This window comes from Hypanus sabinus, chromosome 6 (assembly GCF_030144855.1).
Source record: "Hypanus sabinus isolate sHypSab1 chromosome 6, sHypSab1.hap1, whole genome shotgun sequence".
Lineage (NCBI taxonomy): Eukaryota > Metazoa > Chordata > Chondrichthyes > Myliobatiformes > Dasyatidae > Hypanus > Hypanus sabinus.
In genome coordinates, this window is record NC_082711.1 from 58,354,021 (window position 1) to 58,369,665 (window position 15,645).

The 15,645-nt window shown below is 45.5% G+C and overlaps 1 protein-coding gene across 2 annotated transcripts; it reads left to right on the forward strand.

Annotated features, from left to right (window-relative positions):
- Nucleotides 1–1,179: 1,179 nt before the first annotated feature.
- LOC132395502 (uncharacterized) lies at nucleotides 1,180–10,662 on the forward strand. Of its 2 annotated transcripts, XM_059972222.1 has the most exons (3): nucleotides 1,180–1,268; nucleotides 4,255–4,399; nucleotides 4,687–10,662. In XM_059972222.1, exon 3 carries the CDS (start codon nucleotides 7,156–7,158, stop codon nucleotides 9,166–9,168), a length of 2,013 nt encoding a protein of 670 aa, XP_059828205.1. In that variant the 5' UTR covers nucleotides 1,180–1,268; nucleotides 4,255–4,399; nucleotides 4,687–7,155; the 3' UTR covers nucleotides 9,169–10,662. The 2 variants fall into 2 exon arrangements, with proteins under 2 accessions (XP_059828205.1, XP_059828204.1); XM_059972221.1 differs by lacking the exon at nucleotides 1,180–1,268 and having other exon boundaries at nucleotides 2,975–4,399.
- The last annotated feature ends 4,983 nt before the right edge of the window (nucleotides 10,663–15,645 follow it).

Sequence of the window (15,645 nt, forward strand, 5' to 3'; positions counted from 1 at the left end):
AAAGGAAATGTTGTGCACTTGGATTTTCAGAAGGCCTTTGACAAGGTGCCACACATGAGGCTGCTTAACAAGCTACAAGCCCATGGTAATATAGGAAAGATTTTACCATGGATAAAGCAGTGGCTGATAGGCAGGAGGCAAAGAGTGGGAATAAGGGGAGCTTTTTCTGCCTGGCTGTTGATGACAAGTGACAAGTTCCAAAGGGGTCTGAGTTGGAACTGATTCATTTTACATTATATATCAATGATTTGCATGGATTGATGGCTTTGTTGCAAAGTTTACAGATGATATAAAGGTAGGTGGAGGGGCAGGTAGCTTTGAGGAAGTAGAGGGGCTACAGAAGGACTAAAAACAGATTAGGAGAATTGGCAAAGAAATGCCAGATGGAATACAGTGTCAGGAAGTGTATGGTCATGTACTTTGGTAAAGAAATGAAAGGGTAGACTGTTTTCTAAATTCAGAGAAAATACAAAAAAACTGAGGTGCAAAAGAACTTGGGAGTCCTTGTGCAGGATTCCCTGAAGGTTAATTTGCAGGTTGAGTCTGTGGTGAGAAAGGCAAATGCAATGTTAGCATTCATTTCAAGAGGACTAGAATATAAAAGCAAGGATGTAATGTTGAGACTTTTATAAAGCACTGGTGAGGCCTCACTTGGAATATTGTGAGCAATTTTGTGCCCCTTATCTTAGAAAGAATGTGCTAAAAATTGGAGAGGGTTCAAAGGAGGTTCACAGAAATGATTCCAGGATTGTCTTATGAAGAGTGTTTGACGGCTCTTGGCCTATGTATACTGAAGTTCAGAAGAATAAGGGCTGACCTCATTGAAATCTATTGCATGGTGAAAGGCCTTGATAGAGTGGATGCGGAGAGGATGTTTCCTTTTGTGAGAGAGTCTAAGACCACAGGGGACAGCCTCAGAATAGAGGGGTTCCTTTTAGAATGGAAATGCAGAGGAATTTCCTTAGCTAGAGAGTGGTGAAACAGTGGAATTCTTGCCACAGGCAGCTGTGAAGGCCAAGTCTGTATGTTTCTTTAAGGCAGAAGTTGATTGCTTCTTGATAGGTTAGAGCATAAAGGGCTATGGGAAGAAGGCAAGAGACTAGGACTGAGGAAGATTGGATCACTCATGAATAAATGGCAGAGTGGACTTGATGGGCTGAATGGCCTAATTCTGCTCCTATATCTTATTGTCTTCTGTCTTTGCAGGTGGTTCAAAATATCCAATGTCAGATCATTCAGGTGTTTCTGTTTATATTCCAAAGTTTCAGGTAACTGTTAAAATTATCAGATGAAGTATCAGTATTCTTGCCTGAGATGATTGCTATCAATCTAGGGTTGGAAAAGATATTAGACTTTTTAGTATTACTTGAGTTTTTTTGGGGAGGGGGGAGTTGGGGGTGTACTTTCCAGTGATTCACGCTCCAGCCCAGTGGGTAGTTGTAATGCATCTTATGTTGGTCTGCTAACTGCCATTAAACATTATTCAAAGAAGACGAAATGGGATGGAATGGCTTAAGTATCTCAGAAACTGCTGATCTCCAGGGAATTTCATGTGTAAGTCTCTAGAATTTACATTGAATAGTGTGATAAATAAAAAAAAATCCAGTGAGCAGCATATCTGAACAGAGTGAAGAGCTGGCGGAGGGCTTTTATGACGGATGTGGCAGTGGTATCAGGGCAGGGGATGGCAAAGGGGAACTGCGAGTACTCGTTGATTATGTTGAGAAAGTAGACATTGTGGTCGGTGGAGGGAAGGGGGCCCTTAAAGTCGACACTCAGTCGCTCAAAGGGGCGGGTGGCCTTGATAAGTCGTGCCTTTTCAGGACGGTAGAAATGCGGTTTGCACTCAGCGCAAACTTGGCAGTCCCTGGTCATCGTCCTGATGTCCTCAAGGGAGTACGGCAGGTTCCAGGCTTTCACGAAATGGTAAAATCGGGTGACCCCTGGATGGCAAAGATGTGCATGGAGGACGTATAGCTGGTCGAGCTGCGCGCTGGCACACGCTCCCCGGAATAGGGCACCAGGGGGCTCATTGAGCCTTCCAGGCCGGTACAGGATATCATTGTTGTAGGTGGAGAGTTCTATTCTCCACCTCAAAATTTTATCATTTTTGATTTTGCCCCGCTGTTGGTTGCTAAACATGAATGCAACTGAGCGCTGGTTGGTCAACAAGGTGAATCTTTTGCCAGCGAGATAGTGCCTCCAGTGTCTAATAGCTTTCATTATGGCCTGGGCTTCTTTCTCCACCACGGAGTGCCGAATTTCTGAGCCTTGAAGGGTACGAGAGAAGAATGCTACCGGTCTTCCTGCCTGGTTGAGGAGAGCAGCCAGCGCGAAGTTGGAGGCATCACACTCCACTTGGAAGGAAATGGTCTCGTCGACCGCATGCAACGTTGTTTTGGCAATGTCCCCTTTAATGCGGCTGAAGGCCGCACGGGCCTCGGTAGAGAGGGGAAATGCAGTGGACTTGACCAGGGGGTGGACCTTGTCTGCGTAATTGGGGACCCATTGGGCGTAATAGGAGAAGAAGCCCAGGCACCGTTTGAGGGCTCTGAGGGTGGTGGGAAGAGGGAGTTCCAACAGGGGGTGCATATGGTCGGGATCAGGGCCAATGACCCCATTCTCCACGACATTCCCAAGGATAGCAAGTCGGGTGGTTCTGAACACACACTTGTCCCTGTTATAGGTAAGGTTAAGAGTTTTGGCTGCTTGGAAAAATCGTTGGAGGTTGGCGTCGTGATCCTGCCAGTCGTGACCGCAGATGGTGATGTTATCCAGATATGGGAACGTGGCCTTCAGTTGGCACTGGTCCACCATCTGGTCCATTTCCCTCTGGAAGACTTAGACAACATTCGTGACACTGAAGGGGCGCGCAGGAAATGATAGAGCCTGCTGCCTGCCTCGAAGGTGGTGTAGGGGTGGTCCTCCGGGCAAATGGGGAGCTGATAGTAAGCGGATTTCAGGTCTATGGTTGAGTACCCCTTGTACTGAGCTATCTGGTTGACCAGATCCGCGATGCGGGGTAGGGGGTACGCGTCAAGCTGCGTGAACCTATTGATGGTCTGGCTATAGTCCATGACCATCCTATTTTTCTGCCCGGTCCGAACAACAACCACCTGGGCCCTCCAAAGACTTGTGCTTGGCTCAATGATCCCCTCCCTGAGCAGCCGTTGCACCTCTGACTTAATGAAGGCCCTGTCCCCCACGCTGTACCTCCTGCTTTTAGTTGCCACAGGTTTACAGTTGGGGTCAGGTTGGCGAACAGCAGTAGGGGAGGGATCTTGAGTGTGGAGAGGCTGCAAGTGGCGTCAGTAGCGCGGCTGTTGGTATGGTGTTGGGTGGGATGTGCGGGTCGGTGTGTGTGTGTGGTCAGTAGTGGGGTAGATGACGAAGTCTCACAAAACTGAGGATTTCTGACAGTGATTGGTGGGAAGGGCCCGTCATACTCCATTGTCACACTTTTCAGGTGGCTCTGGAAGTCGAGCCCCAATAGCACAGGGGCACACAATTGAGGCGTGACCAGTAATGCAAAGTCCTGATATTCTGTGCCCTGCACCACCAATGTCGCTACACAACCCACCCGGATGTCTGTGGAATGCGATCCAGAAGCCATGGTGACCTTCCGGCTTACAGGCTGTGTCACGAGTCCACAGCATTGCACTGTGTTCGGGTGAGTAAAACTCTCAGTGCTGCCCGTGTCAAACAGGCAGCTAGTCCTGTGCCCCTCCACCAGGATGTCCATCATTGACTTTGCGAGCTGGTGTGGAGCGCTTTGGTCAAGGGTCACGGAGGCCAGAGTTGAATCACTGTCTTGGTGCCCAGTAAACACCCATGGGTTGGAGGCGAGGCGAGGTGGCACTGACAAAGATGGCTGCCCCATGCCTCGCACGAGGCGGGCAGGCAAGATGGCAGCAACCAAGATGGTGACCCCCATGCCTCACACGCGGCGCTGCTCGTCTTCGCTCATGGTTTGGACTTACAGGCCTTGGCGAAGTGGCCCTTCTTTCCACAGCTGGAGCAGATAGCTTCTCGGGCCAGGCAGCGTTTTCGGGGGCATGGACTTGTTAGCCGAAGGGTTGTTTCTGACTAGTAAATTTGTATATTCGATAATCTCAGTCTCAGAAGACAACCTGTGTTGCCTTTAAGGCATTTGTTTAGTTTATTATATTTTCGCTTTAGTAATTCGTTTGTTATCGTTTTCTAGTTAAAGTTAAGGTTGTTTAAAGTAAGTTCGTTGTCTGTGATATATCACAGCATGCGATGACAACACATCCGGTTTCGCCGCGTCTTGTGGGAAAATGCCGGTTTGGAGAAATGGGAAGGAGGGGGCTTATGTGTGCAGGATCAGCACGAGAAAAGTTTTCATTCTACGCACTAGAAACATCAGTGAAGCAACGCCGTAAGTTCATGAGATAATCGATATGTTGAATTAAAAATGTTAACACTGATTCTGTTAAAAGTAATGACGGTTGATAAAGTTTATGTTTTTTATTATTTAAAGAGTTGCGGATAGTTTGTGTTGAAGTGTATTTAAAGCCAGTTGATGGCGTAGGTAGATTCTGACTGTATGTTGCACTTTAATGTAATATAGTTGTTGTAGTTTAATTTTGGCAAGTATTTATGATGTAAATATGATGTCAAGAAGGAAACAAATACTGTATATATTTTGTATTGTTTTATCAACAGTTTTCACCATACATTAATGTGGAAGAGTGAACAGTAAACAGTTAATCTTACTGGGACCGCCTCATTGATTGGTTTATGCTTGGTGTTTAGTTCAGAGTTCTTTTACACCTGTGCGAGAACATTACAGTGAAAAGGCAGCATTACCAGGTGTTTCAAGTGCTGCAATGTCATCACGATCCAGCATCGTTGCCATCCAGCACCAGGAGCAGTAGGGCATCAACAAGTAAGGGTGCCCATGCAAGAGCTAAGGCAGAAGCTGCCAAGGTGTGAGCGTTGTACACCGAACAAGAAGCAAAATTGAAAAAGGAAGCGGCTGACAGAGAAGCCGAAAACCAGTTGGAAAAGGTAAGGACAGAGTCAGAGTTAGAAGTGCTGACGCTACACCGAGAAGCAGAAGCTGCCAGGGTGGAAACAGAAATAATAGAAAGTGCTGAAGAAATGCATGTTCTGGTTGATGTAAAATCTACTTCAGAAAAGACCAGGTTGGAACGCACAAGCGACTATGTCCGATCTCCAATGGACTTGAAGATTCGTTCTTCCTCTCCATACTTATATGCTAACATCCCACCTCATGAGGAGTCTCAGAGAGGCCCAACTGCATCACATTCATCCGAGGAAGAGAATTTACCCTTGCAACTCCGCGATGAATTCAAGAATGAAAGGGCTGATGACAAATACTTCTTGACACCAAACTTACCAGATTTGGTGAGAAAAGAGGCAAAGGCTGAATTCAGAACAGCAAATTCCATAACAAATGTACACCCTCAGTCATATACCCGCCGACATATTCCCCCAGCCAGCAAGCCCCTTGCAGTTGAACCCATGGCACAGTATTTAGCACAACGAGATCTCGTCACTTCAGCATTATATCAGTTTGACGATAAGCCTGAAAATTACCGTGCATGGTACTCCTCATTTGCCAACGCTATCCACGGAGTCCAGCTTGGAGCAACCCAAGAGTTGGATCTTATGACAAAATGGCTGGGAAAAGAATCATGCAAACAGGTGAGATGCATACGTTCAGTGTACATCAACAACCCCGAGCTAGCCTTACGCAAAGCATGGGAGAGACTTCGGGAGGGCTATGTGGCCCCTGAAATTATTGAATCGGCACTATTCCAATGTCTGGAAAATTTTCCTAAGTTGTCAGCCAAGGACCACACTAAGTTAAGAGAGCTCGGAGATTTACTTATGGAGATTCAAGACGCCAAAGAAGATGGCTATTTAACTGGTCTATCATACCTAGATACTTCATACGGGATTAGACAAATCGTGGACAAACTTCCATTTGGGCTGCAGGAAAGGTGGGTGTTTGTTGGCTCAGAGTACAAGGAAGGGAACAGTGGTCGATTTCCTCCCTTTGAGTATTTCACTAGGTTTGTGTGCAAGGAGGCGAAGAAGCGAAACGACCCTAGCTTCATGAGTCCAGGTAGCAGTACAATTTACACCAAGCCAGTTAACTCCACTTCAAATAATTTCAACATTAATAAACCTGTCTCAGTGCTTAAGACTGAAGCCTTTACAACTAACAATGACCCTAGCAAGAATTGTCCATTGCATAACAAACCCCACCCCCTCAAAAATGCAGAATGTTTAGGAAAAAACCCCTTGAAGAGAGAATGGCCCTTCTCAAGGAGAAAAAAATATGTTTTAAATGCTGTTCCTTGCTAGAGAGTGTACGATCTCCGTGAAGTGCCCGGAATGTAATAGCATTAATCATGATGGACCATGCATCCCGGCCCATTACCGCAAACTGACAAAGCTCCTTCACCCTCACAACAGGACAGTGGGGAGGGAGAGGCTCACTCCAGGACAACTGTTGTGAGCTTGAGCTGCACAAAAGTTTGCGGTCAAGCTTAGTAAAGCCGTTCTTGTTCAAAGATCTGCCTCACTAAGGTGTACCCTAAGGGAGCCAAAGACAAGGCCATCAAAGCCTATGTAATTCTGGACGATCAGAGCAATCACTCACTAGTCAGACCAGAGTCCTTTGACTTGTTCAACATTGAGAGTAATCAGTTCCCATACTACCTTAGAACTTGCTCAGGCAACGCGGAAACTCATGGAAGGAAGGCAGGTGGCTTCCAGCTCGAGCCCCTGGATGGTAAAGTCGTCATCTGTCTCCCTCCACTCTTAGAGTGCAATGAAATTTTGAATAACCGCACTGAGATCCCAACACCAAGTGCAGTGCTACACCAGCCACATCTCCACCACATTGCCAAGCACATCCCAGAACTGGATCCAACAGCAGAAATACTCCTGCTATTAGGAAGAGATGTTCTCCAGGTGCACAAGGTTAGGCAGCAGGTCAATGGATCACACGATGCCCCCTTTGCCCAACACCTGGATCTGGGCTGGGTGGTGATAGGAGAGGTATGCCTTGGCAATGTACACAAACAGACAGTTAACATACTCAAGACCAATGTGCTAGAGAGTGGCCGCCATTCAATTTTTCAACCCTGCACAAGTTTCATGTGTATCAAGGAAGCACGACAAGGCTTTGACAAATGTAAAGTAACCGACAAGACGCTGGGTCAGTCAGTCTTCGCTCAAACTGAGCATGATAATAAACTTGCTCCATCAGCTCAAGACGCCATTTTCTTAAAAATAATGGACACCAAGGTCTTCAGAGATGAAGCAAATAATTGGGTCACCCCACTACCTTTCAGAGAACCACGCCAGCGCTTGCCAAACAACAAAGAGCAGGCAGTCAAGCAGTTCATGTCTTTGCAAAAAACCCTGAAAAGGAAACCTGAGATGCAGCAACAATACGTAGCATTTATGGAGAAGATCTTCGCTAATGGACATGCTGAAGTAGCACCGCCACTGAGGGAAGGCGAGGAGTGCTGGTACCTCCCAACGTTTGGGGTTTACCACCCACAAAAGCCCAATCAGATCAGGGTGGTCTTTGACTCCAGTGCTCAGTGCACTGGTATCTCCCTTAATGACGTGCTCCTTACAGGCCCCGACCTTAACAATACCCTTCTCGGGGTCCTGCCGTGCTTCCAGAAGGAGAAGGTCGTGATCTTAGCGGACATCCAGCAGGTGTTCCATTGCTTCTTAGTACAGGAGGACCATCGCAATATCCTTCGTTTCTTATGGCACAAATGTAACTTACCTCGCACTGCGGACGAATTGGCCCAGGCAAAGGACATCATCTTTAAAGCAACTCAAACAGCAGCTTTTGCAGCGGAGTTTTCAGCTCTCCAAGCTAATAAACCAATACCAAAGGACAGCCCTTTGAGGAAATTCAACCCGATCCTGAAGAACGATATCATCTGCATTGGAGGCCAGTTAATACACTCCCAACTTCCAGCTGCAGAAAAGAGTCCAGTAATCCTGCCCAAAGACAGCCACGTGTCCTTACTGCTCACTCACCATCACCATGAACAGGTAAGGCATCAGGGCTGTCACCTGACAGAGGGAGCAATAAGGGCAGTGGGACTGTGGATCTTGGGAGGTAAAACACTGATCAATTCAGTACTTCACAAATGTGTAACCTGCAGGAAACTGCAAGGGAAGATGGAAGCTCAACCTATGGCGGACCTCCCACCAGAACACCTCAATGCTTGCCCTCCTTTTACATATGTGGGGCTCGATGTATTTGGTCCCTGGACTATCACTACGAGACGCACCAGAGGAGGACAAGCAGAGAGCAAGCGGTGGGCCATCATGTTTAGCTGCATGAGTTCAAGAGCAGTACACAATGAGGTCATCGAATCTTTGGATACATCCAGCTGCATTAATGCTCTCAGGCACTTCTTTGCGCTAAGAGGCCCTGCAAAACAGTTAAGGTCTGATTGCGGCGCGAACTTTGTTGGAGAATCAAAGGAGCTGGGGATGGACAAAACAGTGCAAAAGTACCTCAGTCAGCAGGGATGCAGCTGGGAATTTAACACACCACACGCTTCTCACATGGGAGGCACATGGGAGCGGATGATTGGTATCGCCAAAAGAATTCTTGATTCAATATTTCTGCAGCAACACACCCGATTGACCGACGAGGTACTGTGCACACTAATGGCAGAGGTCACAGCCATTATAAACGCACAATCACTCCTACCTGTGTCTTCTGACCCGGAAAACCCCTTCATACTCTCGCCATCAATGCTCCTTACGCAGAAGGCAGGAGCTCCCCCTTCACCTGGGGACTTCTCTGATAAGGATTTGTACACAAGGCAATGGAGACAGGTCCAGGCTCTGGCAAATCAGTTCTGGTCTCGTTGGAGACATGAATATCTACCTTTGTTGCAACACAGACAAAAGTGGACAGAACCCTGCAGGAATCTTCAAGTTGGAGATTTAGTCCTGCTCAGGGACAAGCAAATCACCTGCAACTGCTGGCCAATGGCCAGAAACACTGCCACATTCCCTAATAGGGATGGACATGTCAGGAAGGTTGAGTTGAAAACTTCTGACCAAGTTGATGTGAAAATTTACCAAAGGCCAGTTACAGAAGTCATTCTACTTCTCCCTAAGGACTGATTTAGAGACTGAAGTTTTGTATTATGTTCATTGTGACCTTACGAAGATCAAGCGGGGAGTGTGTTGCCTTTAAGGCATTTGTTTAGTTTATTATATTTTCGCTTTAGTAATTCGTTTGTTATCATTTTCAAGTTAAAGTTAAGATTGTTTAAAGTAAATTCGTTGTCTGTGATATATCGCGGCATGCGATGACAACACATCTGGTTTCGCCGCGTCTTGTGGGAAAATACCGGTTTGGAGAAATGGGAAGGAGGGGGCTTGTGTGTGTGCAGGATCAGCGCGAGAAAAGTTTTCTTTCTACACACTAGAAACATCAGTGAAGCAACGCCGTAAGTTCATGAGATAATCGATATGTTGAATTAAAAATGTTAACACTGATTCTGTTAAAAGTAATGACGGTTGATAAAGTTTATGTTTTTTATTATTTAAAGAGTTGCGGATAGTTTATGTTGAAGTGTATTTAAAGCCAGTCGATGGCATAGGTAGATTCTGACTGTATGTTGCACTTTAATGTAATATAGTTGTTGTAGTTTAATTTTGGGAAGTATTTTTGATGTCAATGTGATATCAAGAAGGAAACAAATATGGCCTGGGAGCAGGATTTAAATATCTCCTTATCTGAGGAGAGCTGGGATTCAGTTCTCAAATCGGTTAACTCAACCTCTCTTTGTGCTCGCCACTGCCTTTTACAGTTTAAGATTGTTCATAGAGCCCATTTGTCTAAATCTAAACTATCTCGATTCTACCCTAGCGTTAGTCCGCTCTGTGATAAATGCAAGAGGGGCGTGGCCTCTCTCATCCATATGTACTGGTTCTGTCCTAGCTTGGAGAAATTCTGGAAAGATGTCTTCACTACGTTATCGTGTATTCTGAATCAGCACCTAGAACCAAACCCCTTAATTGCTCTGTTCGGTTTTTGGGGCGAGACAGATTTATGTCTGGGTCCGACCAAATGCCGAATATTATCCTTTGCCTCTCTCCTGGCTAGACGCTTGATCCTCCTTAGATGGAGAGATGTTGCCCCGCCCACTCATGCTCAATGGCTTAACAACATCATGGCCTGTTTGGACCTCGAAAAAATTCATTATTCAGTTCTCAATTCGGATCTAAAGTTCCATAAGGTCTGGGGACCTTTTATCGAGTACTTTCATAACCTTCCTCTTGACTAGGGTTTTTTTTTCTTTTCGGTCCCTTGCTTTCAGCTCCTTTTTTTTTTCTGGTAGAAGGCATTATTATCTTCTGTTGCTGAGTGTATTCACAGTCTGGGAGCTTGGCTGTCCTGACTTATACTCTCTATATTGTGTTGTGGTTGGTCTGGAGTTGCTGTTGTTTTTTCTTGTGTTGTGGGGCTTGGGGAGGACACTAAGCTTACTTGTCTTTAATTCAGGTGCTTTTTTTTTGCTAAATTCTCTTCCTTTGTAGCATATTGTTATTGTATGCTTAATTTTGCACTGTTTTAATGTTCCTCATTGGGATTTGGGGTTTTTAATTTGTAAAATGTTTTGAAAAACTAATAAAAAAAAGGAAACAAATACTGTATATATTTTGTATTGTTTTATCAACAGTTTTCACCATATGTTAATGTGGAAGAGTGAACAGTAAACAGTTAATCTTACTGGGACCGCCTCATTGATTGGTTTATGCTTGGTGTTTAGTTCAGAGTTCTTTTACACCTGTGCGAGAACACTACACATCCTGTGTTCTGAACTATACTCCTGCACTTTTGTGGTGTGAGTATAGACGAATTTCACCTCAATGTATAGGTGTCAGAAATTTACCACTTCACCTGAGTTTTCTTTGTCTTAACGTTTTACACAGGTACTTTTCTGTACCAAAGGGCACTTAGATTTGTGCAGGAGTGTTTACAATCTTAAAGTAAATTAATAGATTGCATTCATTTTTTCAAGATAGGAACGTGTTCTTGACAAGTAAGTCATAGGAACACATTTTCAGGGAAGATTTTTATTTGCTAATTGAGATACAATACTTCTGGCCTTTCAAACCACACCTCCCAGTAATCCCCTGATTTAATCTGAGCTCAATCACAGGGCAACAATGCCCAATTAACCTACCAACTGGTACGTCTTTGGAATGTGGGAGGAAACCAGAGCAGCTGGAAGAAACAGATGAAGTCACAGGAAGAACATACAAGCTTCCCACAGGCAGCAGAGGGAAGTGAAATCGGGTCACTGGAACTGTAAAGTGTATCGTGCTATTCTGCCACTTAGTGATGGGGGCACTGGCTTGGAACAGTTAGATCAAGGTTGCAAGCTCCACAATTACTTTTGTTTTGTTTCTGCAGGCAAAAATAGAAAACTAGCCACATTAGCTGTTCTTAAGGGAAAGCAGCATACAATTAAATGCTTGTAGTCACTCGTGTCAATTGGATGTGTTCCAAATTATATCTGAAAAGAGAACAGGTTATTTAAGACCAGAGAAGATTTGGAAGCACAGATATGTATTGGTTTGATTATGCTAAAATGAAGGAGCTGCTATTCAGCGATGTGCCCACCAGGAGTCACAATTGGCCCCGGTGCTGCACGAATGATTGGTGTGACCTGGGAACAGGTGCTGAAGTTAAGGCTGCTGCCAATGAAATCTTGAACAGTATTATTATTTACTTGGTAAATACTGTATGATAATGATTGCAAAACCATTCCACTGCACTCCTTTAACATGTACTTTCACAGCCTCAGTGCCTTCACTCCACACCACATGAAAACTCAATACACCATGCCTTCAGACTGTAATTTAAATTACAAGTCTCTCCCTTTCACAATTTCAGATGTTTATTCATGAAATCATTCTAACGTGATCATGACTCATCATTGCATAGAACACAGAAAAGGTGGAATGTTAACTGCAACTATGCAGAAGTTCCTTTAACCACAACAAATGGGGAACAGTCCCCTCTTCCCTAATATTTTGCTAAATCCCAGCAGACTGTTTGGTTCTCTGAGCCTATTGTACCCGCCTGCAAGGAACCAAGCAAGATTGCACTGCCAGTATGCAACCACTCAGCCAACTTTTATAACCTTGCGCTCATCTGCTCTCCTTGGATGTTCTTTTTTGTAAAATTCAGATCTGTTTGCACAGCAGAGTAATTGGTATGCTGAAATAGCTTGGAGGGTTTGTTTGCTACAAACAGTTCATGCCGATGAAATTCTCACTCGTGTTAATTGTGCTGATTTTTTGTTGATGTTGTCTGTTGGTTGCCCTGCCGAGTATATCACAGCTTTGATTGAATGTCCCGAAGCCTAGCTTCTCTACATAAGAGGGTCTATGAACATGACAAAACCCCTCAGCTATTAGTCTCATATTTATCCTCATGAACTTGCCTGTTTCAATCATACATTGCCCTCCATTGACCTCCCCCACCTTCAATCGGCCATTGCCCTCCCCCACCTTCAATCGCCCGTTGATCTCCCCCACCTTCAATCGCCCGTTGATCTCCCCCACCTTCAATCGGCCATTGATCTCCCCCACCTTCAATCGGCCATTGATCTCCCCCACCTTCAATCGGCCATTGCCCTCCCCCACCTTCAATCGCCCGTTGACCTCCCCCACCTTCAATCGGCCATTGATCTCCCCCACCTTCAATCGCCCGTTGATCTCCCCCACCTTCAATCGGCCATTGATCTCCCCCACCTTCAATCGCCTGTTGACTTCCCCCACCTTCAATCGGCCATTGATCTCCCCCACCTTCAATCGGCCATTGATCTCCCCCACCTTCAATCGCCCGTTGATCTCCCCCACCTTCAATCGGCCATTGATCTCCCCCACCTTCAATCGCCTGTTGACTTCCCCCACCTTCAATCGGCCATTGATCTCCCCCACCTTCAATCGCCTGTTGACTTCCATTGACCTCCATTGATCTCCCCCACCTTCAATCGCCCGTTGATCTCCCCCACCTTCAATCGGCCATTGATCTCCCCCACCTTCAATCGCCCGTTGATCTCCCCCACCTTCAATCGGCCATTGATCTCCCCCACCTTCAATCGCCTGTTGACTTCCATTGACCTCCATTGATCTCCCCCACCTTCAATCGCCCGTTGATCTCCCCCACCTTCAATCGCCCATTGACCTCCCCCACCTTCAATCGCCTGTTGACTTCCATTGACCTCCATTGCCCTCCCCCACCTTCTTTGCTACTTAGGCAATACATTTCTCTTGTCCAGTTCCAAAGAAGGATTCCTGACCGGAAGAATTAAATGGTTCTCTTTTCACCGATGCTACCTGACCTGCTGTGTTTTTTAGCATTTTCTAAAGACAAAATGTGCTTAGCTTCACATTCTCATATCATATTTTGCAGGGGCTGTTGCCTATTCTACATTATAAAAATGTCTTGAATGCAAAGGCACTTTACTGGTTCCGAAACACATGGGCTGCCGTGATCCTCAAGCATTGTGATGCAAAGTCTGTTCTCCAGCACTCATTCCTCGTGTGCTGCATTGAAATCTTTAGTCATTTTAGAAACTTAAATAAGACTGATCACTAGGCTTTCTGTGGTTTATCAGAAAGGTGACACAGCTTCTTTAATCTTTGATTTGTACAGTTTTAGAGCAATATGGCACAGAAGTAAGCTGCTTCATCCATGTACCAAGCTGTCTAACAGAGCTGTTCCCATTTGTCTGCATTTGGACTATATCTCTCAAGCCTTTCCTATCCATGTACCTCCTAAATGTCTTTTAAGAATGTAATTCTAACTGCCTCTAACACTTCCTCGTGCAGTTAGTTCTGTCTACGCACCACAATGTGTATGAAAGTTGCCTCTGATGCCCTTTTATTCTTCCCCTCTCTTTTAAACCCGTGCCCTTTGGTTTTGGTCGCCCCTATCCTGACATTCACTTTATCTACGTCCGTCACGAGAATAGAAATCTCATGATTATAGAAACCTTGGCCTCCTACGCTCCAGTTCTGGTGTAATTATGAATTTATCATGTGCTTGCTCCACTTCCTCAATGCCTTTATTTCAAAATGATTTTCAGGGGTGCACATTTTACTTGAGTTATGGCGTAACAAGGGTTTGATAGAAGTTTAGCAGAGCTTATATTTTTATTTTCGTGTTTCCAACTTTCCCACATCATGACTTCCTACAAAGCGAAATCCAACACCACAAATGGCAGTGATGCTTCACTCCCAGGCGAGCTCAATGCCTTTTATGCTTGCTTTGATACGGAGAATATAGATATGCAGCTCCCTGCAGCACCCAGCCACTCTGCGATCTCTGTTTCAGAGGGCAGAGTCAGGCTGCCACTCAAGAGGGTGAATGCTCGCACAGTGTCAGATCCCGATGAAGGACCTGGTGAGGCTCAGAAAACCTGTGTCAACCATCTGGTGGGGGTGTTCAAAGATATTTTCAATCTCTCATTGCTACAGTCAGAAGTTCCACCTGCTTTAAAAGGGCAACAATTATACCAGTGCCTAAGAAGAGGAGTGTGAGCTGCCTTGTCCAGTAGTGCTCACATCTGCAATGATGAAACGTATTGAGAGACTGGCAATGGTGAGAATCAACTCCCATCTCAGCAAGGACCAGGACCCACTGCAATTGGCCTATCACCACAATAGGTTTACAGTGGACATGATCTTACTGGCTCTCCGTGTGGCCTTGGATCACCTGGACAATACAAATACTTATGTCAGGATGTGGCTTACTGACTACAGCTCAGTGTTTAACCATTATTCCTCCAGTTCTGTTCAAAAAGCTCCGGAACCTGGGAGCAGTACCTTCCACTGCAACTGGATTGTCAACTTACTAACGAGAAGACCACAATCTGTGTGGATTGGATAAAACACCTCCATCTGGCTGACAATCAACACTGGTGCACCTCAGGGCTGTGTGCTTAGCCCACTGCTCTACTCCCTACACTAATAAATGTGTGGCTAGGCACAGCTCAATGCATGACGATACAACCATTGTTGGCAGAATCTCAGATGGTGGCGAAAGGGTGTACAGGAGCAAGATATACCAGCTGGTTGAGTGGTGTTGCAGCAATGACCTTGCACTCAGTGTCAGTAAGACCAAAAAACTGATTATGGACTTCACAAAGGGCAAAACGAGGGAACACATAGCAGTCCTCATAGAGGGATCCGAAGTGGAGGGTGAGAGTAATTTGAAGTTCCTCGTTGTCAATATCTCCGAGAACCTAACCTGGACCCAGCATATTGATGCAGCTATAAAGAAGGCAAGACAGAGATTATATTTCATTAGGAGTTTGAGGAGATTTGGTATGTCACCAAAATCACTTACAAATCTCCACAGGTATATCGTGGAGAGCTTTCTGACAGGCAACACTGTCTGGTATGTCTACTGCACAGGATCAAAGCAGGTGGCAGAGAGTTGTAAAATTGGTCAGCTCTATCATGGGCACAAGCCTCTGTAATATCTTTAAGGAGCGGTGCCTCAGAAAGGTGGTATCCATATTTAAGGAACCCACCACACAGGACATGCCCTCTTTCCATTGTTACCACCAGGAA